The 27,195-nt window shown below is 45.7% G+C and overlaps 1 protein-coding gene across 3 annotated transcripts in view; it reads right to left on the bottom strand.

Moving 5' to 3' along the window:
- Positions 1-10,891: 10,891 nt before the first annotated feature.
- LOC115095459 (caltractin-like) overlaps positions 10,892-27,195 on the bottom strand; it is an 84,717-nt gene continuing 68,413 nt past the window's right edge. For all 3 annotated transcript variants that reach the window (XM_029609136.1, XM_029609138.1, XM_029609137.1), the window contains one exon: positions 10,892-12,486. In XM_029609136.1, coding sequence (XP_029464996.1) covers positions 12,314-12,486 — 173 coding nt within the window. In that variant the 3' untranslated portion in view covers positions 10,892-12,313. The remainder of the gene's footprint in view (positions 12,487-27,195) is intronic.

The raw sequence follows: 27,195 nt of genomic DNA, 5'->3' as shown, positions 1-27,195 counted from the left end.
GTAGAAAAGCCAAACTATGTGACACCATAGCCTGAACAGCCTAAGGCTGCACTCTGTCAACAGCAGACCAGGACTCGAAGATCCTCCAAATTTGGAAATACATCAAGGATGTAGAAGGTGGCCTAGCCTGCAATAAGGTGGAAATAACCGCTTCAGAATATCTCCTCCATTTCAGGTGTCTCCTCTCAGAAACAAAGCTACGAGACAGAAATGGAGGGAATATGAGATGCCTGACCCAAAAATATTGGGCCCTAGTAGAAAAGAGTTGACCAATGTCTGAACCTCAGGAGCCCATCTACAGCATGTTATTCAGATCTGGGAAGCATGATTGATATGGCCACTCTGGAGATATCAGGATCATTTTGCCGGTTGTTTCTCTATCCACCATAATCCCTTGTCCACCAGAGGCCACAGAGGGAAGACAAAGAAGAATCCCTCAAGTCCATAGAAGTACCAGAGCTCCAGTTCCTTCCGTACCGTGTTCTCTTCAGTGGCTGTAAAACTGCAATGCCTTGGTGTTCTCTTTGGTTGGGATACTTCTGTCTTCCGTGAATGAGACACATCACTGTCTTGACAGCGCCCATTCCCTGGGCTCTAACTTTCTCCGACTGAGAAAATCCAACTGAATGTTGTTCACTGTTGTGATGTGAGATGCTGCCAGCCACTCTGAGTGCTGCTGTGCCCAGAGAATCAACTCCCGGCACTCTCGAGCCATTGCCTGATTCTTGGTTCTGCCTTGATGGTTGATGTGGTCCACCGTCGTCACATTGTCTGATAGGATCAGTACTGGATGACTGCGTAACCTTGGCAGACAGGCAAGCAACATGAAATGCATCACTCTTGTCTCTAACCAATTGATAGACCGTGAGGCCTCCTGTTTCGACCACTGGTCCTGTGCCAACTGATCTTGCTATACCCCCCTCTATCAGGAGAGGCTTGCTACAGAGGTGACTATTATTCAATTTGGAACCACCAATTTCGCACCACTCTCAAGATTGGTATGAGTAAACCACCACAAAACACTGTCCCTAGCTTCCCTCTCTAATGGAAGAGGAAGATGAAACTCTTCCAGTAACGGATTCCAGTGGGAGAGAAGAGCCCCCTGCTGAGGCTGCATATGCGCGAACGCTGATGCATTAATTCTAATAATGTTATAGAATCCAGGATCTGTATATAGTCCCAGATCCTGGGCACCGAAAGCTCTATCAGAAGCCTAATCTTATTTTGCAGTTTTAGCAATCTCTCTCCATGAGAAACACTCTCCGCCAACGTGTTGAACTGAACTCCCAGATACTCCAGAGTTTGAAAGAGAATTAAATGGCTCATTGCTAGGTCCACCACCCATCCTAGAGACTTCAAGATCAGTACCTTTTGTACTACTGCAATTCATTATTATTCGGTCTACCTCTCTCCATCATCCGCCCACTACAAATCTTACAAAACGCAACCGCCAGAATCCTCACATGAACATATCACCCCAATTCTGATATCACTATATTGGCTCCCAATAAAATTCTGAATAGAGTATAAAATACTGACCCAAATACACAAACTAATACACGAAGAGCAAACTGACTGGTTAAAAACAAAGATAAGACTCCACACACCGCAACAAAACCTCCGCTCAACCAACAAAGGCTTCCTGAAAATTCCACCTGTACGACCTAAACAACTAGCCTCAACCCACGATAGAGCCATAACTCTCGGAAGCCCCAAACTCTGGAACACACTCCCAACAGAACTAAGAACACAACCGAACTTAAAAACATTCAAGAAAGAACTAAAAACCTGGTTATTCACCAAAGCCTACCAAAACTACAACATTTTCAAAAGTCCTATTTATATGTGTAAAACTGCGTATTTGAAACCCTGGCCCATATGGTATAATATGTATGTTCACATATGTAATTTTAAATCCATATCTTTCAATTTAAGTTATCCATGCTTGCTTTCTCTTTCTCTCGTACTTCGCTATTTACCTTGTTCTTTTTATCCAATTATTATCCAATTTCTCCCAGTTAAACCCCCTTGTTCTATGTAATTTCCTTTCTCAGTTAATTGTGAACCGACATGATGTGTCCTACGAATGCCGGTATATAAAAATGTTAAATAAATAAATAAATAAATAAATAAAACAATAAATGAAATCCCTCCTCAATCTTATGATCTGGTAAAACACTTGCAACCACGTGAAAATATATAACCAACAATGTTTACACACACCTGGAATATGTACTATAATGCCTCTACATGCGCACTAACTCATTATCCTACCACGCTTAAGGACATTAATACCTACAACACGGAGATGTACCTTTAAGTCTTATATGCACTTATAATACCTATACGTGCTCACAAATCTTGTATGTATCTTGTAACATCTATTTGCACCATCTCTTAGATAGCAAATGAACTCTGTATAGCTCTACCAGTCGAATCATGCAAACTGTTGTGATGGCGAAACCGAATGACAGTATATAAAACTCGACAAATAAATAAATAAATAAATACTGATTGTTGAAAGAGGTCCTCTGATTTTGCATGAGCCAATCCAGCTTTGGATGCAGCAACACACCCTTCTTTTGCATTGCGGCTGCCCCCACCATCATCACCTTGGTGAAGGTACGTGGAGTTGTCACCAGCTGAACGGAAGGGCTTGAAACCAAAAATGTTCCCTTAGGATCATGAACCTCAGAAATCTCTTGTGCTCCATCCTTATGGCTATGTGCAGATATGCCTCTGTCAAGGCAAGAGATACCAAGAATTCTCCCTTGTGTACCACCGCTATGACGGACCTCAGAGTTGGACCTCAGAGTTTCCATGCTGAAATGGGGAAATTTGAGAGCCGCATTTATCTTCCTTAAATCCAATACCTTTTGAATTTGATCAGGGAGAAAGAAACAGGACACTTAACTTAAAATTGACCTCTGGCCACGCCAAGCGTGCTCAGGGTCTGAGCTAACAAACTCAGCAAGACATCCCTGTGAAAAAAGAAAAAATATAAGCAGAGTTCAAACTGGCTCTCAATCATTTGCAGGTTTCCCCTCTTTTTGAGATGAGAAAACCAATTTCTTATTGAAATTCTTCGATGTCTCATGATCCACATCCTCTTGAACATTACCAGGGACAGCCTCCCTGCGACATTGCCCACTGTGACTGACAAATGGGAGGCCAGAGCACACGATCCCTACACAAGTTGTTTCACCTTTGCTGGTTGCCCATGCAGAAAGATCTGCAGGCCCTGGAAAAAATTCCAGCCAGGAGGAGGCTGGATCTATAATGGAGCCCATAGGCCCAAACTTGCTCTCGCTAACCTCTTTCTCAGGGAAGCATCTGCCCTCAGGAACAAGAGAGGAAGAGAACTGACTGTTGCCTCGCCTCCCACTCCACTCTCCTCCAGAGACACCATAGGCCAAGGGGATGTGCCAACATCAGCAGAGCTGTAGTAGTCAAATCACTTTGAGAATCTAAAATCGTTGACACAAACGGAGAGAGAGTGAGGACTGAATTGCAATCAGACGCAAGGTTCATAGATAGCAAGACACTTGGACCTGTTCATCCTTGGCAGCTAGCTCTCCTGAACTTCGGCTCTAGATGGCCTTCTCCGCACACACCAATGCCTCCCCCCCTAGGTGTACACCCCCTCCACCAAGACACACACAAATATGCACTCAAGACTATACGCTCGTATAGGCCGTGGTCGTACACGCACAAGTACCTGCGCAAATAACATGCTTAAGTTTAGGACATGGTTTATGCGCACAAGTGCCTATGAAAATATGTGCTCAAGTACCTGCGCAAATACATGCTCAAGTTTCGGTCACACACTTTCGCACTCAAATATAGTTTTATGTGTACAGGTCCCTGCTCATGCAACCACCACACACGCACATGCCTACACATGCGGGAAGAGAACCACTGCTGCAGCCTACCACACTGCAAAGCAAAGCCTGCCTGCAACTTCAGCCTGGATCCATTCAACATCCAGCAATGAAAATCATCGAAGGCCTGAAGAGCTTCTCACAGCTCAGGCCTTTTGACCGGCCAAGAATCCATGGAAATGGGCCGAGAGCCAGCTGCTTGTTCCACAAACAAGCTTTGCACATAAGCAAATTAAAACTGGCAGAAGACTTCTACCAGAACCAGAGACTCTTCCTTGGTGCAAGTGCCTCTCTGCACCTCCACAGGACAGGGATCCGCTGGTGATAGTTGAAGGGATTCCCCTGCCTATCTCACCAACGCTACTAGAGAATCAAAAATGGCTGCTGTTTCTGTGCTGATGGGGAAAGCCTCAGCGCTAGACCCCATCACCCGCGAGGCTCTCTTTTCTCTCTCTAGACTGCAGGTTTTACATCATCTATCATCTACTGGAGACAGAAATACTAAAGGACTGCAGGTGGCCCATGGGTTATGTACAGTGTCAGTGAAACTTTCTGTGTATCCCTCTGCAAGCAGGGAGGCAAAACCCAGGAGTCTGGATTGATCTGGGTACATACAGGAAATTGGAGATACATTTATTTACTGAGGATAACTTTAAAACATGCACAAGCATGCCCATATACGCAGCTATATGAACGCGCATGCATATGTATTTTATATCATGTGCAACTCTTTTAAAATTCACCTTTTATTATGCAGCACTTCACAAAGCCAAATTACATCCTAGGTGGAAAGTTACAGAGATTATCCAGCATACACACAAGATGACCCTTAATTGGCATCTGTGACTGACAGAGGCACACTACTGAAAAGGTATACGAAATAAGACAAAGAAACTTCAGAGTTGTCATCAATACCATCATGGAGCAGATTTCGGGTGCAGACTTCTGATCTCCCTGCCCATCTGAACTACAAGAAGCAGTTTTGGCCTAACTCCCAGAGTGTATTTTCTTGCAAATATAACCTAGTAGAACTTTATTCTCTGCTTACAAATTCTCTCTGCAATCCTAAATACATGTAAATATCTAAATTTCCGTATGCATATAGAGGATGATTTTATAAAACCAATGCAGGGCTGAAGTCCACGTGTACTTTGTACACACAAACTTCAGCCTGAATTTTCAAAGTGGACTTACAAGCGTAAGTTTGCTTTGAAAATAGCTGGTGTACATGGAATCTGGCATGACATATGTGCATACAATTATGCCCACTTGGGAGCATGTGTATGCGTACCTTTACGTGCATGCTTTCGAAAATCAAAAGTATGCCTGTAAATGGTTTCTGCACCCAAACTCTGCCCCTGGGAATGCCTGTATTGAATCGCATAAATGTTTGCATGCGCAAACCCTGGGAAAATTTTCAAAAGTCCTATTTATATGTGTAAAACTGCGTATTTGAAACCCTGGCCCATATGGTATAATCTGATTGTTATTGTAATTGTAGGAAGGTTGATATTCAGCAATTAGCCGGTTAAGTGCTGATTTTCAGCTTTTTCCAGCTTAGGATCTCATTTACAAAGGCTTTTCTCCCATTCTGTGCGTCTATGGGAAAAATGCTTAGTAAATGAGGCCTTTAATCAACCAGATAAGTCTAGGACAGCTATTTGGCTGATCTGTAGTTATGTATGTGGCTAACTATAAGACAGCAGAGTATATTCAGCAGCTTGGCTGTACTACTGAATATCTCAACCAATTTAGCCGGCTAGTGGCTGAACACTAGCTTCAATAATTATATTATTAGCATACTGGGCGACTTTCTGGTCTCCAAAAATTATGTGGTTTTATTTACCGCCATAGTTATTTTTATTTATTTTATTTATTTGCTTTTATATACCGACATTCGATCGAAATATCACATCATTTTACAATAAACTGAACTTATAAGACAAGGACTGCTTATTTTACATTGTAACATGGTAACATATATATAGTCAGATACATTGTAACAATAGTAACTTAAGTGTTAGATAAAGAGAAATGTTATATTACATTATAGTGTAGCAATAGAAACTTGAGTAATAATTGAAGGGAAACGTTTATTTAAAACTTTGCAACATTGAGGATTGGGAGGGTAAGTTATAGAAAAACAGTCTATATAGAGTCTTGGAGTAGTTAACTTGGGTAAGGGTATAAGGAGATATCGTGTATTCTGGGGTGGTGTAGGGGGAGGAGGAGGGATGTAGGGAGAGATTGGCTGGGTGGGAAGATTAGGATGGGGGTTTTGATTTTAGGGGTGGATATGAACCCTGGGAGGTGCTAAATGTCTGGAGGGAAGGCTTTTCTGAAGAGCCATGTTTTGAGTTGTTTTTTGAATACTTGCGTGGAGGATTCATTTCTGAGTTGGGGCGGGAGGGAGTTCCAAAGTGTGGGGCCGGCTACAGAAAATGCTCGTTTTCGGGTAGTGGTGAGGTGTGCAGTTTTGGTGTTGGGGACGGTGAGGAGGCCAGAGTCTGAGGACCTGAGGTTCCTTTGTGGGGCGTGTGAGGTAATAGTGGTGTTTAGCCATGACATTTCCTTGTTGTTAATTTTTTTTGTGGATAAGGGTGAGGGTTTTATATTGTGTCCTTTGGCCGATGGGGAGCCAGTGAAGTTCTTTTCGTGAAGGGTTGATGTGGTTGCATTTTTTTAAGTTAGTGATGGTCCTGGCTGCGGCGTTTTGTAATACTTGCAGAGGTCTGGTGGAAGTTTCTGGTAGGCCAAGTAATATTGTATTACAATAGTCGAGTTTTGCAAAGATTATTGCTTGTAGGACTGTTCGATAATCCTGAGAGTGGAGGAGGGGTTTGAGTTTTTTTAATGTTTTCAGTTTGTAGAATCCGTCCTTGATCACGTTGGAGATGTGGTGCTTGATGTTGAATCCACTGTCGATAGTCACTCCCAGATTTTTTGCAGATGGTGTCAGTTGTGCTTTCATATTTTTGGGGGTGTTGAAATTGAGGGAGGCTGATGGTTGATTGTTGGAGATGTGTATGATTTCAGTCTTGTTTTGGTTGAGACAGAGTGACAGTTGTGATAGAAGATGAGTTATTTTTATACTGAGTTTGTTCCATTTGTCTAGTGTATCATCGATGGTTTCTTTTATGGGGAGTAAGAGTTGAATGACATCGGCGTATACAAAGTAAGTGAGGTCAGATTCTGAGAGGAATTTGCTGAGTGGGAGGAGGTAAACTTTGAATAGGGTGGAGGAGAGTGAAGATCCTTGTGGGACGCCATGTGTAAGTGGTATTTGGAAGGATTCTGATGAATTTATCCTTAAGTTGTAGGATCTGTTTGTAAGATATGAGCCAAACCATTTGAGTGTAGTCTCTCTTAGTCCGATTTCTTTGAGTCTGTTGAGGAGTGTTTTGTGTTTGATGGTGTCAAATGTGGCGGATATGTCTAGGAGTATCAGTAGGTATGATTGGCCCTGGTTGAGTCCTCTGAGGATGGTGTCGGTGAGTGTAAGAAGGAGGGTTTCAGTGCTGAAGAGTTTTCTGAATCCAGGCTGGGCTGGTTGAAGGATGTTGTGGGTTTCTAGGTGATCTGTGAGTTGATTGTTGACTGATTTTTCGAGGATTTTTGCTATGAACGGGAGGTTGGATACTGGTCTGTAGTTAGCTGGGTCGGCTTTATCTAGTTGTGGTTTTTTGAGGATGGGCTTTATGACTGCATTTTTGAGTGTGTCGGGGAAGATTCCTTGTTCAAGTGTTAGGTTGATGATGCCGGATATGGGTTTGGCGATGCTCTTGCTGATGAGTTTTAGGGTTTTAATGGGGATGGGGTCTAATGGGTGGGAGGCGGGGTTAGTTTTTTTTATGATGGATTCTATTTCTGTCGATGCAACGGGGATGAATTGTGACCATGTGGCGTCGAGAGGGTAGGTTTCTGGTGTTTCGATGTGAACTGGAGGGGGGATCTTGGCGATGATGTTGTTGATCTTGTCTTTGAAGAATTCTGCTAGTTTTTCGCTGCAGATGGTGGGGATGTCCTGTGTTGAGTCATTCTGGGTTGGGTTTGTTAGGTCTTGGACGTATGAGAAGAGGGTCCTGGGGTTGAATTGGTATTCATGGATTTTTGTAGTGAAGAAGTTTCGTTTTGCTGAGTTGATGTCCATTGTGTATTTGTGGAGTAGCGTTCTGTATCTGTCTTTCAGGACCGTCGTTGGGGTTCTTCTCCATTTTCTTTCAGCTTGTCTTAGGGCTCGTTTTGAGTTTTTCAGTTCTGAGGTGTACCATGGGGATTTGTGCTTTGTTGAGGTGTTGATTACTTTTGTTATCGTGGGGCATAAGGATTTGGCTATATCGGCGTTGATGGAGATCCAAGAGTTCGTGGCGGAGTTGGCGTCGTTGTTGTTGAGGTTCTTTAGGGCTTCCAGCAGTATATCAGCGAGGGTGTCGCTGGAGCAAGGCTTGGTGAATTGGATGATATGCTTGTTTGTTTGTAAAGGTGTGCGTTGTAGTTGGAGCTTGGCTTGAATGAGGCTGTGGTTGGATCATGGGGTTGGGGTTGCTGTGGGTGGGCCTGAGGTAGAAATTTTGTTGTTGGTGAAGAGTAAGTCAAGTATGTGACCTGATTTTTGTGTGGGGGATTTAATGATTTGGGAGAATCCTAAGGCGGACATGGTGGATAGGAGGAGTTCGCTGGTGGGAGAGAGGGGGATGGTGTCTATGTGGAGATTGAAATCCCCTAGTATAATGGCGGGCTCTTGTAGGTTGATGTGGGTGGTTATAGATTCAATTAGGGGGAAAGGTTGTGCTGAAGGAGTCCTGGAGGTGCGTAGAGGAGTAGTATTTGGAGGTTTTTGGATTTAAATAGGTTGGTCTCAAAAAAAAGGGGGGGGGGGGGGTAGGTTCTGTAGTTGCTGTAATCCAAAAGACCGGAATAAATGCCTCAAAAAGTTCAAACTGAATCCTTGGGGAAAAAAAAAGCTATTACCCCAAAATCAACTACAAAATATTTACTACCTCGCGTAAAATATTCAGGGAAATCCTGCTAAAATACAAGGAAATGAGAATCATGGAGTGGGTGCCCCTTGTAGGAAACAAACAACCTACAGCTCTATGTGATGGGGAGTCCAAGCCGTCACTAATTTTAATTTGAAGATTCAATGGCCTGAGGAGGGGTTTCGTATTTTTGGTTTCTCCCAGTGTGATAATCCCTCTTTTTGGATGGTATGGATTCTGGAGTGTATATAAACCCTGGGAGCATGCCCAGTGAGTCAGAGGGTTAGGTGCGGCTGAAGCGGCCTAGAGGGAAGGAGGCAGCTAAATATTCCTATAGGATCTCAAGTAAAAGGAATTAGAATTTTGATGTCCCCCCGAATTTCAAATACTTTTGGAAGAAACTTTGGATCCTCCCAGGATCTAGGAGAAGGAGAGAGAAGCTTTGGGACTTTCTATAGGGTCTCAGAAGGAAGAGTGCTGAATACTTTTGGGTGGGCCTTTGCTCATCACTTTTGCATTTTGATATTAGAAGAGTTTGGATTAAAGGATTTTTTTGACTTTTGACTTGACTGATTTGAAGGGAAGGGCATACCCCTGGTATCCCTGAGGATTTGGGCCAGGAGTGAGGACTTAGGACAAGAATGAGGATTTGAAGCAAGAATCTGATTGCTGAGTGAACTGAAGAAGCAAGGGTAAGAATATGTTGTTACTTTTTGATACAAGGACTCACAGGGCTAAACCCAATGAGGTAGTGATACAGTTTTTTTACAGTTTTGAAAAAAAAGTAAAAACTTGGATCAATTGTAGTTGGATGTTTTGTATGTGGGGACAGTTGTCCAGCAGTTTTTGTGCTTGGTAATTTTCTTCTATTTGCTGATTTGACTTCATGCGGGAGCCCCATTCCAGTTTTTCCACGCTGCAAGGGGAGCAGTTTTTCTCCATGGATAATGGTGCAAGATGGGTGCTAAGATGGGCAAATTAACAATCATCTTCATTGCTTTTTTATTTTTTTATGCTGTTCTGTATTTTTGGCATTGTGGCTTGGATTATTTTCTTTAAATTGCATTAAAGACTATTTTATTTGAACACCATTCTTGGACTCCTGAGAGTGTTTTTCCTGGTTTTCCTACCCTTGCTTTTATTATTGCCTTCAATGCTCCTTCTCTGAATATCTTTGGCATCTGTTGGAGGAGTTCTACCTTCAATGTGAGTGTTAAGAGTAAAGAGTGGATAGACACACTAGAAGATTATTGTTCCTTCCTGTCCAGACTGAACCTGGACCTGTACCACCCCAAAGTGAAGGATAAAGCACCAAACTTGGGGACCAGATACATATAAAACAGAAATAACATTTAAAAAAGACTCACAACCCCTTACTACTGGAGGATGAATCACTGAAAGAAATATTACTGCTCCTTTGTTTCTAATTTCTGGCAACTACCTAACCTGAAACATAAGCTAAGAAGTAAGCTTCAAATGGAAACTCTAAAAGGAGAAACTGGCATGAAACCTTGCAAAATGCCATGGCAGGAAACTGAAGACATTCATCGTAGAGTTCACATTCATGAGCCTCTTGTTACGACCATGGCTGCTATGCAGCCGCCTCACCACTAGAGGTCCCCCGCGAGCATGCTCTCCTGACTGGTTCCCCTTGTCTCCTCTATGTTCCACACTTCCCTTTATAACCCTGCTTAGCATTTCCATTGATGCTTCTGCATCGAGCTCTCTTGGGCTCCCTGCTCTAGCCTTCCTTCCCTTGCTGTGCGTGTGGCCTTCGGGCCTTCTGCTCTACCTGCCTTGCCTTGCTGTGTGTGTGGCCTTCGGACCCTCCACCCTGCCGTGTGTGTGTGGCATTCGGGCCCTCCGCCCTGCCGTGTGTGTGTGGCCTTCGGGCTCGCTGCCCTACCGTGTGTGTGTGTGGCTTCCGGGCCCTCAGCCCTGCCGTGTGTGTGTGGCCTTCGGGCCCTCTGCCCTGCCGTATGGGTGTGGCCTTCGGGCCCTCTGTTCTGCCGTGTATGTGTGGCCTTTGGGCTCCCTGCTTGTCTGCCGCCTGCCCTAACCCAGCCTGAACTCTGACTCTGCTTGCCTGCCGCCTGCCCTGACCCAGCCTGGATCCTGACACTGTTTGCCTGCCGCCTGCCCTGACCCAGTCTGGAATTTGACACTGCTTTCAGCCTTACTCTACTCCACTATCACCATCATCGGAGACTTTCCAGCCATCCCTATCTCTCTCCACCTGGAGTCACTCTAGAAGGTGGTGTTCACTACACCAGAACACAGCCCAAGCGTAACACCTCTAGGAATGTGATAATCATGATCTAATGCATAAAAATGTGAAAAGGCATGCTACCTCAGTGAACAAGCCAAAAATCAAGGACAAGAATAGCCCTTCAGAGATATAAAGGGGGAAGTTTTTAAGCTGTCTACCTTGGGACAAAGTCTGCAGGTACTTTCTACCTGCGGACCTTGTACCAGTTCTTAAAGCTAAAGTAAGCAGCAAGCACATACTTTTTTTTCTTTGAAACTTACTGTAGGTACAAAGTATCTGTGGCCATCTGCACCTGCTTTTTCTGGGGGTACTTTTTTAATGTAAAATAAATGCAATCTGCATGTGTTATTTCCCTCCCCTAACCTACTCACTCCCCCCCCCACCGAGAATGCCTCCTCTGAATGCAGCTAAAAGTGCATGCGCAGTGTGGGCCCATGCTTGTACTTTTAGCCACACCGAGATAGGGCACTTTTCCGACAACCAATTTATATGCATAAATTGCACTTTGCACATGACGTTGGCTTTTAAAATTGCCCTAAAAATACTACATTACAGAGAAGAACAAAGCAATACCTCAGTAGGCAAACATTTCTCAAGAGAAGTCTACTCTCTTGTGGGGAAATTTGCAAACTATCTGCTTAGGTGTAAATGCTTGGTTTTAGTGTGGGTAGATCTTTATGTAAAATAACATGCCTTGATTTAAAAATACAATTTATGCATGATATTTCTTGATCCCACCCACAATATGCCCCCCCAGGAATGCTTCCCCCAAATGTAGCTGAACAAACGCATGTTGCGAAACAGAATGTCCGGGAAGCCAATTCACACATATAAATGGCTTTGAAAAATGCCCTTTTAGGGCATGGAGTTTGCAGACCCTAGGAATTTCCGTTTGAAAATTAGACCTGCAAATTCCATAGGTACAAAAATACCAGCAGACTTTGCACCTGCTATTTGTGAGAGTTGTTTCCACTGGGAAAATTATACATACAGGATTGACAATTCAATTTCTGTAATTTTAGTCCTCCCGAAGATGCAGAAGAGGCAGTGTCATGAGATGGGAATCAGGTTTCCACAAGGGCCAGAACAGATAAGTTGTTGGCAAGAAAAAGGTCAAGTATAGAGAAGGGATGGGAATAACCAAAGAAGACTGCAGTTTGGGTATTCCAGGCTTTGGGAGATGCCTAGAACAGGTTGGTTTTCAACATGACATTCGTGAATTCAGTCAGGTTCACAGCATGGTCTCCATCCCTATCAGCTTCTTCTACCATTGCGTCCAGTTCCTGGCGTGAGAAGTGAAGTCCTGCCAACTGGCAGGCGTGGCTCAGATTTCCTACTGTTATCTTCCCATCATTGTCTGCAGATAAGAGAAAGGAAAATTGGTTCTTACCTGCTAATTTTCATTCCTGTAGTACCACAGATCAGTCCAGACTCCTGGGTTTTGCATCCCTGCCAGCAGATGGAGACAGAGAAAGTTTTACTGATATTCCTACATGATCATGAGTGCCACCTGCAGTCCCTCAGTATTGACCTGTATCCAAGCCAAAATACTATAATTCCAAGTTTACCACTTAATCATTAACTGATTCTTAACTTCCCCCACGAAACTGAGGATAGTGACCCCTTTAGAAGTCTAAAGCAAAACCAATAGCTTGAACCCAACTGACAACAGCACTTTCTGTACCAAAATCCGGGGTCGGCGCGCGCAAGGGGGTGCACATTTGTGCAACCTGCGCGCACCGAGCCCAGCGCGCGCAGCCTGTTCCCTCCGAGGCCGCTCCGATTTCGGAGCGGCCTCGGAGGGAAATTTCCTTCGCCCTCCCCCCACCTTCCACTACCTAACCCACCCCCCGGCCCTATCTAAACCCCCCCCTACCTTTGCACGCGCCGGCCGGCAGCCCCGCTCCGTCCTCCGGTCCCGGGGGCTGGTCCGGAGGCCTCGACCACGCCCCCGGACCATCACCACGCCCCCGGGCCCGCCCCCGAAACGCCACATCGTTTCGGGAACTCCCCCGGACACGCCCCCTCCCCGCCCCTTTTCGAAAGCCCCGGGACTTATGCGCGTCCCGGGGCTTTATGCGCGCTGGTGGCCTATGCAAAATAGGCGCGCTGGCGCGCGCTGGCCTTTTAAAATCCACCCCTAAGTTTCTTAGCTTATAAGGGTGCTTGATTTCCATAGTCAGCCCGAAGAACTGATATATCGAAGTTCAAGATGTAAAGACGCCCGACACGGTCCGTGTTTCAGAAAGCGGGATTCCTTTTTCAGGGGGTTAGATACTGCTCTGGTGTTATTCCGGCATTGTGAAAGTCAACTTGAAATATATCAAAAAGGAAAATTAGGTCTTACCTTCGATAATTTTCGTTCCTGTAGTACCAAGGATTACTCCAGACTGCTGGGTTATGCCTCCCTTCCAGCAGAAGGAGTCAGAGAGAAACTGAAAAGCACCTCCCACATAACCTGGGATGCCACCTGCGATCCCTCAGTATCATCGATATCAAAGCAGAAAGAATGGCCATTGTGACCAAAAAATATATTGTACTCTTGACCATTATGCGGAACACGCTTTGTAACCCAATGACTAGATCTCGTTTGCTGTATTATGTTTGCTTGTCTGTTATCGGCAAAGTTTCATATTGTGTCTGAGGACCACTCAATAAAAATTGTATTACAAAAAAACAAAACCTAAACTTGTACAACATGAAGAACAAAGGAACAACGCAACCTGTAAATGTACTGAGAACAACGAACTGGTGTTACTACCTGTTGAGAAAAGATCATGACTAGCTGAGCGGACTCTCCTTTGTACGGGCGGGCATCTGGACTGATCCTTGGTACTACAGGAACGAAAATTATCGAAGGTAAGACCTAATTTTCCTTTCCCTGTACGTACCAGGATCAGTCCAGACTGCTGGGATATACCCGAGCTGTCCTAAATGGGATGGGACCTGGAGAGTCCCGCGTGAAGCACACTGACGCCAAAGGAATCCACAGTTTGATCCCTTACATCCAACCGGTAATGCTTAGCAAACGTGTGCAAGGATTTCCATGTGGCCGCCCGACAAATCTCTTGAGGGGAGACACTCTGGCTTTCTGTCCATGAAGCCGCCTGAGAGCGAAGAGCGAAGAGAATGCGTCCTGATACCATCCGGAACCGGACGTCCACAACATATATAGGCAGAAGCGATTGTGTCCTTCAACCAGCAGGCGATAGTAGTTTTGGAAGCCTGGGCCCCCTTCTTGGGGCCTCCCCACAACACGAAGAGGTGATCCGACAAACGAAACGGATTAGTAACCTCCAAATATCGCAATAGGACCCGACGAATATCTAACTTTCTCAGATCCTTATCCGCCAGCGACAATACCGGTAACTCGACTGTCTGGTTGACATGAAAAGTTGATACCACCTTGGGCAGAAAAGAAGGCACCGTACAAAGAGAAATACCCGAGTCCGAAATACGCATCAAAGGCTCACGACAGGACAAGGCTTGGAGTTCTGACACCCGCCGAGCCGAAGTTATAGCAACGAGAAACACCGTTTTAAGCGTCAAGTTTTTAAGCATTGCTCGCTTCAAGGGTTCAAACGGGGGCCCACCCAGGGAACGGATAACCAAATTTAAACTCCAAGATGGACAAACCGCTCGCAGTGGTGGTTTCAAATGCTTGGCCCCCTGCAAGAATCGCTTCACGTCCGGGTGAGCCGCAATGGGAATACAGTCAATTTTACCACGGAAGCTGCCCAAGGCCGAAACCTGAACCCGGAGCGAGCTGTATGACAGACCCTTTCGCAATCCGTCCTGCAAAAAAGACAGGATATGAATAATCGTGGCTCGCCGCGGGGACAGATCGATCTTGTGACACCAGGAATCAAAAACCTTCCAAACCCGAACGTAAGTACGTGATGTAGAAGATTTTCTGGCTCACAGAAGAGTGGAGATAACGGCTTCTGAATAACCTTTCCTTCTCAACCACCTCCTTTCATAAGCCAGGCCGCTAGACAGAAGCGATCTGCCTGTTCTAAAGATACTGGACCCTGCCATAGCAGGTTGGGCAGGTGACTGAGACGCAGTGGACCGTCCACCGCCAGGTTGATCAGATCGGCGAACCATGGCCTTCGGGCCCACTCGGGAGCCACTAGAATCACCGGGCCCCGATGAGACTCTATGTGACGTAATACCTTTCCGATCAGCAGCCATGGAGGAAACACATAAAGAAGGATGCGCGGTGGCCAGAGAATAACCAAGGCATCCACTCCTTCGGACCCATGGTCCCGTCTGCGATGAAGAAGCGAGCCGCCTTTGCGTTCCGACAAGTCGCCATCAGGTCAAGGTGAGGAGTCCCCCAGCGTCTCAATATCATGCCCATTGCTTCCTCCGACAGTTCCCATTCCCCAGGAATATACTAGTACAGTCCTTCTTGATGGATATCCCGCCATCGGACCCTACTATTCAGACTGGCCATTGGCCACGTACGAACTGTTCTATGTGTTCTTGAACTATTACCGGACCTACATGGATGGACTACAAAGGGACCAATTATAATGCTTACACCTACACAGATTGTAATTCTAAATTGGTCATCTACATGATTATGTGTCCTTGTAGCAAACTTTATGTGGGTCTCACTAAACGCCTTATTCGAACGCGGTTGATTCAACACCACAGTTGTTTACCAACATCTAAAATACAAGCTCCTTTAGTGGCTCACTGCATAGAACAATCAAATTCTTTCGAGGATCTAAAATGGAGGGTGATCGATCAGATTGTGCTGAATGAGAGGGGGAGTGATCCTCAAGCGATACTCAACCTTGAAGAACAACAATGGATCCACAAACTTAATACTGTACATCCTCATGGTCTAAATCAGGCCATTGAATGGTATTCCATTTTATAATTACCTCCTGTAATTACTTCTTGAGTTTATGAGAATAATATGGACAATTTCCTTTTGCCACACGTAATTACCGTTAGTCCTGATTTGGTCATATACGTCACATTGATTTAGCATCATCCTTTACTCCCTATATGGTCATCTACATCATTTCCGTTTTCACGGCATACTGACAACTGGCTTTAAATAGCCCGCCAAAAGTTATTGTCACTCACATTTAATATTGCGGAAGACGCGAATATGTCTGTAAGGTATGGCATTTAATGACATGCATAATTGTTTTGAAGTATATAACTGTGAACATAACATATTGGGAACCTTTATGTTTTGACCTGTCTAGATGATACTTTAATATTTTGCATTTTGATATATTTCAAGTTGACTTTCACAATGCCGGAATAACACCGGAGCAGTATCTAGCCCCGTGAAGAAGGAATCCCGCTTTCCGAAACACAACCGTGTCGGGGGTCTTTATATCTTGAACTTCGATATATCAGTTCTTCGGGCTGACTATGGAAATCAAGCAACCTTATAAGCTAAGTCAAGAAACTTATCGTTTATGTGAAGAAATTGATTATGAATAGATGACAGAATTACTTTAAGATTTGCATCACCTACAAAATTGAAAAAATGACCGATGATTAAATCCTGTGGCAATGATCAGATGTACGATGCACACTCAATAATGTGTACCTACTAAACACATTTTGCAAGAATATGATGGTCACAAAAAAATTTTGTTGATTAATTTGGTATGTTAGTTTCTCTTTTGAAGACCAAGCCACATGCCATGTTGCATGTGTTCACAACCTTGGGAATCTCCTTAGCTACAGCTGTCCATCACACTTGCTCTGCTGCTGAGTAGAAGAGCATAAATATACCAGACGCCACAAGAAGATCTCGAACCTCCTTTTCTTTTTTTTTTTTTTTTTTAAACAACTTTACCACCACCAACAAAATTAAGCATACTTCCCTGATTTAGGCTGAACACAGAGCTGCAAGTGGGAACAAGTTGCTTCCAAGCTGCTTCACAGTGCCTCAAGCCACCTCAGCAGCTTCGTGAAGGGGAAGGATCTAGACCACCAGATTTACACACCATGGAACTAAGGACTGCACGTACTAAAGGGTCACCAACCCCCAGCTTGTTCACCCCAGACCAGGGAGAATGGTCCCACCAGGTCCTAGCAACCCACTGGGAGGAAGGCTCTCTCTGTTCTTCTTCTTTTATTTATTTTTTAACTCCAGAACTACAGGTTTTGCACAATCTATCATCTGCTCGAGACAGAGAAATACTAAGAGACTGCAGGTAGCCCTCAGGATTATGTAGCAGTGTCAGTAAAACTTTCTCTATCCCCATCTGCTGGCAGGAATGCAAAAGCCAGGAATCTAGGCTGATCTGGGTAAATACAGGGAAACATAATTTATTCCTCTCTACTTTCTACTGTAATGAAGTATGCATCTTATCGTTAACTACACTAAACTCTGTTACAGATTCCTATAGAAATAAGTTAATAACAAGCAGAGATATGCAAACCATTTGAAGTCAGACATGAACCAGGTGAATTTTAGTTTGATTTAAATCCAACAGATTATTGGGATTTTTCCCAGGTTTCCAAGTTCAATTATTTTAAACAAAAAAATAAATATTAGCAATAGCAATTCTAAAAGAAAGAAAATATCATTTGGATTCACCCCGCAAGCAATTTACCCTTATTCTAGTGGATTGCTCTTCAAAACTCAGTGAGGTCCATAGTCAGTCATTGTGCGGCTTGGCAAATTAGCCGGATAAACCACCTCCACAGATTTCTGCATCCCAAGTGCATGACACTGTGCTTTTGGCATTGAATTTTAACTGCCAAACATTTGTTGAACCACTCCTCAAGCTCTCTTAGATCACTTCTCATTCTATCTATTCTCTCAGGGGTGTCCATTGTGTTGAAGACCTCCATTTCATCCACAAAGTATATCCAAAGCAAGAAACCTGTGAGGGAGTCAGTTGGACCATTAGATGACAGAGGGGTTAAAGGGGCTCTTAGGGAAGATAAGGCCATTGCAGAAAGACTAAATGAATTCTTTGCCTCCTTGTTTACTAATGAGGATGTTGGGGAGACACCAGTTCCGGAGATGGTTTTCAGGGGTGATGAGTCAGATGAACTGAACAAAATCACTGTGAACCTGGAAGCTGTAGTAGGCCAGATTGACAAATTAATGAGTAGCAAATCACCTGGACCGGATGGTATGCATCCTAGGGTTCTGAAGGAACTAAAACATGAAATTTCTGATCTATTAGTTAAAATTTGTAACCTATCATTAAAATCATCCATTGTACCTGAAGACTGGAGGGTGGCCAATGTAACCCCAATATTTAAAAAGGCTCCAGGGGCGATCCGGGTAACTATAGACCAGTGAGCCTGACTTCAGTGCCAGGAAAAATAGTGGAAACTATTCTCAAGATCAAAATCGTAGAGCATGTAGAAAGACATGATTTAATGGGACACAGTCAACATGGATTTACCCAAGGGAAGTCTTGCCTAACAAATCTGCTTCATTTTTTTGAAGGGGTTAATAATCATGTGGATAAAGGTGAACCAGTAGATGTAGTGTATTTGGATTTTCAGAAGGCGTTTGACAAAGTCCCTCATGAGAGGCTTCTACGAAAACTAAAAAGTGATGGGATAGGAGGCGATGTCCTTTCGTGGATTACAAACTGGTTAAAAGACAGGAAACAGAGAGTAGTATTTAATGGTCAATTTTCTCAGTGGAAAAGGGTAAACAGTGGAGTGCTTCAGGGATCTGTACTTGGACCTTTGCTTTTCAATATATATATATAAATGATCTGGAAAGGAATACGACGAGTGAGGTTATCAAATTTGCGGATGATACAAAATTATTCAGAGTAGTTAAATCACAAGCAGACTGTGATACATTACAGGAGGACCTTGCAAGGCTGGAAGATTGGGCATCCAAATGGCAGATGAAATTTAATGTGGCCAAATGCAAGGTGTTGCATATGGGGAAAAATAACCCTTGCTGTAGTTACACGATGTTAGGTTCCATATTAGGAGCTACCACCCAGGAAAAAGATCTAGGCATCATGGTGGATAATACTTTAAAATCGTCGGCTCAGTGTGCTGCAGCAGTCAAAAAAGCAAATTGAATGTTAAGAATTATTAGGAAGGGAATGGTTAATAGAACGGAAAATGTCATAATGCCTCTGTATCGCTCCATGGTGAGACCGCACCTTGAATACTGTGTACAATTCTGGTCGCTGCATCTCAAAAAAGATATAGTTGCGATGGAGAAAGTACGGAGAAGGGCAACCAAAATGATAAAGGGGATGGAACAGCTCTCTATGAGGAAAGGCTGAAGAGATTAGGGCTGTTCAGCTTGGAGAAGAGACGGCTGAGGGAGGATATGATAGAGGTCTTTAAGATCATGAGAGGTCTTGAACGAATAGATGTGACTCGGTTATTTACACTTTCGAATAATAGAAGGACTAGGGGGCATTCCATGAAGTTAGCAAGTAGCACATTTAAGACTAATCAGAGAAAATTCTTTTTCACTCAACGCACAATAAAGCTCTGGAATTTGTTGCCAGAGGATGTGGTTAGTGCAGTTAGTGTAGCTGGGTTCAAAAAAGGTTTGGATAAGTTCTTGGAGGAGAAGTCCATTAATGGCTATTAATCAGTTTTACTTAGGGAATAGCCACTGTTATTAATTGCATCAGTAGCATGGGTTCTTCTTAGTGTTTGGTAATTGCCAGGTTCTTGTGGCCTGGTTTTGGCCTCTGTTGGAAACAGGATGCTGGGCTTGATGGACCCTTGGTCTGACCCAGCATGGCAATTTCTTATGTTCTTATGTTCTAGCTTACCAAAGGAAAACCCTTATAAAAAAAATTGACTGGCGTGAAACAACATTGGTTCTTAATAAAGAACCATTTTATATTCATCTTTTGCCTGTTACTCCATGACATTTTCTGATAGGTGGAAGGCAATTTCTGGGTACATTAACAATAATCCACCTGCTATCCAATTCCAACATCTACAAGATGAACAATTAAGTCAACATTTATTTATTTAGAATAGAAACTCCTACCTCTCAGAAGAGGAGATGGCAGTTCTTGCTGTTAAGACCTGGATTTCTTCATTTGGAGCTTAATTTTTTTTTTAATTTCCTTGTAAATGTCTTGTGAAGAAGAATAATGCATCCTAGGGTACTGAAGGAACTAAAAAATGAAATTTCTGATCTATTTGTTAAAATTTGTAACCTATCATTAAAATCATCCATTGCACCTGAAGGCTGGAGGGTGGCCAATGTAACCCCAATATTTAAAAAAGGCTCCAGGGGCGATCCGGGTAACTATATAGACCAGTGAGCTTGACTTCAGTGCCGGGAAAAATAGTAGAAACTATTCTCAAGATCAAAATCATAGACCATATAGAAAGACATGATTTAATGGAACACAGTCAACATGGATTTACCCAAGGGAAGTCTTGCCTAACAAATCTTCATTTTTTTGAAGGGGTTAATAAACATGTTGATAAAGGTGAACCTGTAGAAGTAGTGTATTTGGATTTTCAGAAGGCATCTGACAAAGTCCCTCATGAGAGGCTTCTAAGAAAACTAAAAAGTCATGGGATAGGATGTTACGAATTCAGGAGGTGGACCCCTGTTCCGAAGTAGAGTTGGTGGTACCCAAACGGATAGAGAACCCGTTAGGTCCCTACCATCGGATGGCAAGGCTCGATGAGATGAGTGTTGAAAGAAGACTTCGCCTTGGAAGCTCATGATCCCCCCAGAAGGTGCCTGTAGGGATCCGGTGGCTAGGACTTAAGGAACTCCCTGAAGACTAATGAAGGTCTGGACGCAGGCGCCTCCTGCAGGTCATGGATTCCAGATGGCTGGCACCTCCAGCTGGTCGTAGATAGTCCGGGAGTAGAAGTCGAAGGAGAGTCCAAAGCCGGTCCAAGGGTCGAAGTCCAGAGGGCGGTCCAAAGCCAGTCCTGGAACAGACCGGAGAGAGGTCCGAAGCCAGTCCAGGAACAACACAGGAGAAGGGTCCAAAGCCAATCCGAAGTCAACGCCAGGAAATCACCACAGCCGGTCCGAAGGTCAGGAGCCAAGCAGTCAATCCAACGAAGAGGAGGAGCAGAAGCGGGACGAAGAACCAAGCAAGTCCAGGAACACAGGCACTGGAAACCAAGCACGAGCCTCAATACCAAGGCAAGGTCTGAGGAGCAGACCTTGCCTTAAATACCTAAAAATGAGGGAGGAGTCTCATGAGGGAGCCATAACAACTTCCTGTCGTGGCCCCTTTAAATCTTATCTTCAGCCGTGCGCGCGGCTCTAAGGCAGCCAGGAAGGGGGAGGAGTCATCACAGGCTAGTTGGCCCTGCGGCCGGCCTAGCAGCGGCCATGGCCGTGGGGAGAATGCCGGAGGAGGCCCCCTGCTCCTGCAGGAGCCTCCCGACCAACCCGACACCGCGGGTGAGTATTTGGTCCCGGCCACAGACCGCCGCGGCTGGTGGCCATGACAGTACCCCCTCCTTTAGTCATCCCTCTAGAAGGCTTGGGTTTACCTGGATGTTCATTGTGAAAATTCTGGAGAAGTGTTTTATCCAGGACGTTCTTAGCAGGCTCCCAGGTAAATGCTTCTGAAAATTGCCCCTCCTAGAAAAACCTTTACAGCTATGGATTATTGTGTTTGGTGTTTTCTCTTTACTATTGAGGAGGACAAATTGCTAAATTATTTTACCTGGGCAAATAAGCAGTTACCGGATACAACAGAGGGCTGAAAATAGCCCCTCTCTGCTCTGCGTATGAAAGCACTACAGGGTTTGAACGGGCGTAAAGCCCTGGAATGCATGTATATCCCGGGGCTTGCAAAAAGGGGCGGGGAGGGGGCGGGACTGGGGCAGGGTCAGGCTTCCGGCACAATGGCCATATTTGCCACTGTGCCGGGGATCGCGCTCCAGCAGTGGGCCGGTGCGCACAACTTACTTCAGCCCCAGGGCTGAAGTAAGTTTTGCAACAAGACGAAAAAAAAAAGGTAGGGGGGAAGGGCGGGGGAGGTAGGGGAAAGGAGGAAGGCAGCGCGGCTTGGCGCACGCAAGGTGCACAATTGTGCACCCCCTCATGCATGCCAATCCCGGATTTTATAACTTATGCGCGCATCACCATGCAAAAACTTAACACCTTCTTCCAAGCAGGGCATTTAACTTGTGTAAAAAAGAAAAGAGATTATAGTTGTTGGGAAACAAAAAAGTGCTTGTATCTATAAATCTTTAATAGTGTAGCATCCATTGAAATAACTGGGAGCCAAGTGTCAGCAAAGGGCCCCTCTGACCTGAGGGCTGCTGGTGATGAATACAAGCTCTACATGTATTTTGATGAATCGGTTCTGGTAGCAGATTGGGAAGCAGTGAATGGAGAACCTATGATGGCCCCTCCTTCTGCATGCTCCAAATATCTTTTCAGTCTTTCCCAAATATTTTTTTCAGTTGAATATCTGCTAAATATCCCTTCTTATAGCAGTTATAAGAAAATTGGTTCTTACCTGATAATTTTCGTTCCAGTAGTACCAACGGATCAGTCCAGACTCCTGGGTTAATTCATCCCTGCCAGCAGATGGAGACAGATAAAGCCTCGCTGACACTGCTTGAAAACCCTTGGTGCCACCTGCAGTAACTAAGTATTGATCTGTACCCAAGCTGAAAAAAAAAAACACTGTGCAATAACTGACTAACAACTTGTCAATCAACTTGAAACATTTTATAAGTTTACTGAAAAACAGTTATAGCTGAGCGGATGACTCTCCCCTCGAACCCGGGTGGGTTCTGGACTGATCCGTTGGTACTACAGGAACGAAAATTATCAGGTAAGAACCAATTTTCTTTTCCCTGCACGAACCCGGATCAGTCCAGACTCCTGGGATGTACCAAAGCTTCCTAGAGAGGGTGGGACTTGGAGAGTCCCGCTCGCAAGACACCTTCATCAAAAGACCTGGAATCCGAAAATCCCAAATCCAATTGGTAATGCCTTGCAAAAGTATGCAGCGACTTCCAAGTTGCTGCTCTGCAAATCTCCTGCGGAGATACCAATTGGGCCTCCGCCCATGAAGCAGCCTGGGCCCGTGTCGAGTGGGCTCTCAAACCGACAGGAACCTGACGGCCCTTGAGAATATACGCTGATCCAATAGCCTCCTTAAGCCATCTGGCAAGCGTCGCTTTGGAGGCCTTGGTCCCCTTCTTTGGACCGCTCCATAACACAAAAAGATGATCCGACCGTCTGAAGTCATTAGTAACCTTGAGATAACGAAGCAAGGTTCTGCGGACATATAGCATGTTAAGCTCCCGAGCATGCTGCGTCAAAACATCCAAATGAGTAAACGCTGGAAGCTCTATAGTCTGATTAACATGAAAGGCAGAAAGCACCTTTGGGACAAAGGAAGGAACTGTATGCAACGTAATCCCTGAATCAGATATTTGGAGAAAAGGATCCCTACACGACAAGGCCTGCAATTCCGAAATCCTCCTAGCAGAACAAATGGCCACCAAGAACACAACCTTGAGAGTCAAATCTTTAAGAGTCACTCTTCTAATTGGCTCAAATGGAGCATCACACAGTACTCGCAGAAACAGATTAAGGCTCCAGGGAGGACAAATTTTCCGCACTGGAGGATGCAAATTCTTAACTCCCCGAAGAAAACGCTGTACATCTGGGTGAAATGAGAGAGAATAACCCTCAATCTTGCCTTGTAAGCAAGCCAGCGCCGCTACCTGCACTTTAAGGGAATTAAAAGCCAGATCTTTAGTTAAATCTTCTTGAAGAAAAGACAAGACTTGAGCAATCGAAGCCTGGACCGCCAGAACCCCCCGGTCAGTACACCAAGCCTCAAACACTTTCCAGTCCCGAACATACGAGAGGGAAGTTGACTGCCGCTGAGCCTGTAAAAGAGTAGCAATCACCGGCTCTGGATATCCTCTTCGCCGCAAGCGACGCCTCTCAAAAGCCAAGCCGCTAGACAAAAGTGATCTGCCTGGTCGGAAAATACAGGACCTTGATGGAGGAGTTCCAGTAGATGACTCAGGTGCAACGGACAGTCCACCTCTAGATTGACAAGATCCACAAACCACGGGCGACGCGGCCACTCTGGAGTCACTAGGATCACCGTCCCGGGGTGCTTCTCTATTCTGCGCAAAACCTTGCCCACCAGTGGCCAAGGCGGGAACACATATAGCAAGACTGTCGGAGGCCAAGGCACAACTAGAATGTCGACTCCCTCGGCCCCGTACTCCCTCCTGCAACTGAAAAACTGAGGAGCTTTCGCATTGAGACGAGTTGCCATCAAATCGACGTGGGGACGGCCCCACCGTCTCCGAATGAGCCGCATCGCGGACTCTGCCAACTCCTACTCGCCTGGATCTAAGGTTTGACGACTGAGAAAATTGGCCTGAACGTTGTCGACCCCTGCGATATGAGAGGCTGCTAGCTGAATCAAATACCGTTCCGCCCAGTGAAACAACTCTTGCGCTTCCATTGCTACCCCCAGCTCTTGGTCCCGCCTTGACAATTGATATACACTACTGTTGTCGCGTTGTCCAAGAGAACTCTGACTGAACGACCCTGAATGAGGGAAAGAAAGGTTTGAAGAGCCAGACGTACCGCTCTGGTCTCCAACTGATTGATTGGCCACGAGGCCTCTTCCGTCGACCAAGTGCCCTGGGCCGACTGCCGCTCGCAGACTGCTCCCCAACCAGAGAGACTGGCATCGGTAGTGAGACCCACCCAGTCCAGAACCTCTAGGCTGACCCCACGTTGCAGATTGGAAGACTGTAGCCACCAGGATAGGCTGTCCCGTGCTGACGCATCCAGCAAAACCTGTAAATGAAAGGCCTGTGACAGAGGATCCCATTGGTCCAACAGAGCCCTCTGAAGTGGACGCATATGAGCGAAGGCCCACGGTACCAGTGCTAAGGTCGAAGCCATCGAACTCAGAACTTGTAGAAAATCCCAGGCTCGTGGAATCCACAACGCCAACAAGCGGCGAACTTGGGACTGTAATTTGAGCATCTTCTCCTGCGTGAGAAACACTCTGCCTTGGCTTGTGTTGAAACGAGCGCCGAGGTATTCGATTACCTGAAATGGCTCCAAGTGACTCTTTGACCTGTTGACCACCCAGCCGAGAGACTCCAACAGTCAAACCATTTTCTGAACGGAAAGCCTCCAATGACTTCTCCGAAATTAGCCAGTCGTCGAGATAAGGTTGCACCAACACCCCTTCGTGCCATAGAGCTGCTGCCACCACTACCATCACCTTGGTGAACGTGTGAGGAGCCGTCGCTAGGCCAAAAGGCAGAGCTTGAAATTGGAAATGCTGACCCAACACTGCGAAACGTAGGAATTGTTGATGCGCTGGACGAATTGGGATATACAAGTATGACTCCGTCAGATCAAGTGAGGCTAAGAACTCCTGAGAATGGACTGCCGCAATTACCAACTGCAGCATCGCCATTCGAAATCATGGGATGTATAAGGACCAGTTGACCGATTTGAGGTCCAGAATGGGGCGAAATGTTCCTTCCTTTTTTGGAAGAACAAAGTAAATGGAGTAGCGACCTCTGGGAACCACCACTCCCAAAGCTTGCAACCTTCGCAAAGTCTCTCAGACTGCTCGATGCTTCGCCGAGATCCCACAAGGGGAAACTAAGAAAAGTTCGTGAACGGAGTGAGCAAACTCTAAGGCGTAACCATCTCTTATCACCGAGAGGACCCACTGATCCTGTGTGATTTTGGTCCACTCCCCATAAAAATCTGCCAGCCGGCCCCCTATATAGGGAATGGCGGAGAGGACCGGTCTCGCTTCATTAACCGCTGCCGCTCCTCAAGTTGCAGAAGCTCTATAAGGTCGTCACCCACCACGAAAGCACTGACCCCAACCGGAGCCCCGCAGTTGCTGAAAAAGCTTTTGGGGCTGCCCCTCTGGAAGGATGAGATTGTCTGGCATCCCTAAAGCACGACCTGGATTGAAACGCCTGGCGATTCCTCGGCTTGTCCTCCGGCAGCCGGTGAACCTTTGTCTCACGCAACTGCTTGATGAGATGTTCCAGCTGCTCTCCAAACAAGAGACGACCCTTGAAAGGCAAATAATCTAACCGGGCCTTAGAAGAAACATCCACCGACCAGTGACGAAGCCATAGTAACCATCTGGCTGCGACCGCCAAACTCATGACACGCAATAGTGAACGTACCAAGTCATATAGCGCATCCACTACATATGCTACAGACACCTCCAGGTGATCCGCATCCAATGTGTCAGCCCCGGGAGGTGCATCCTGAAAATTCTGCACCCATCTCAGACTTGCCGTCTGCATGAAGCCGGAGCACATGGCCGCCTGGAGCCCCAAGGCTGCACTTTCAAAAACCCTCTTAAGGTGAAGCTCCAACTTCCGGTCCTGGACATCCTTTAGGGCAGCAGCCCCTTCAACCGGAATCGTAGTCTTTTTTGTGACCGCAGAAACCACCGCATCTACCTGCGGGAGCGCAAAGAGCTCCAAGGTCTGTTCTGGCAACAGGTAGAGCTTGGCCATAGTCCTACCAACTCTCAAACTGGAGTCCGGAGAATCCCATTCATGCTCAATCAACTGCTTCACAGACCAATGATATGGAAAAGCGAAAGGCGGAGCATGAAGACTGTCCAAAACGGGGTCCTCCCCATCCACCTCCGGAGCCTCCTGCAGGGACTTCAACCCCAGCTCCTCAAGGACCTGCGGAAGCAGAGGCGCCAGCTCCTCCCTCCGTAACAGCCGCAGAATCTTGGGATCATCCCCTTCTGCCACCGACTGCATTCCGGTGTCATCTCTCTGGTCCGGATCCGGCAATCCAAGATCCAGTGCTGAAAAGCCTGACGCCGCACCAGCCGGCTGGGCTGGGTCCTGCGAGCCCCCTGGTGCCCCCACGGAGCTAGACCTGATGGAAACGCCTGAGTCCTGTGGCTGTGCGGGCCCTGGCCCGGAATTGGAAAGCTGCAGACTCGGATTCTGAGGGGCCTGAACCCCCGGAGACCCCCCTACCCCCTCCTACTGTGCCAGATAAGCCTAGTGCAACAGGAGAAGAAAATCTGGGGAAAAGAGACGCGCACCCGGAGGAAATCTGGGAATCTGATCTCCCTCCAGTCCC

The sequence above is a fragment of the Rhinatrema bivittatum genome, chromosome 7 (assembly GCF_901001135.1).
Source record: "Rhinatrema bivittatum chromosome 7, aRhiBiv1.1, whole genome shotgun sequence".
NCBI lineage: Eukaryota > Metazoa > Chordata > Amphibia > Gymnophiona > Rhinatrematidae > Rhinatrema > Rhinatrema bivittatum.
The sequence above is the reverse complement of the archived record's forward strand: the minus strand, read 5'-3'. Positions and strand labels throughout refer to the sequence as shown.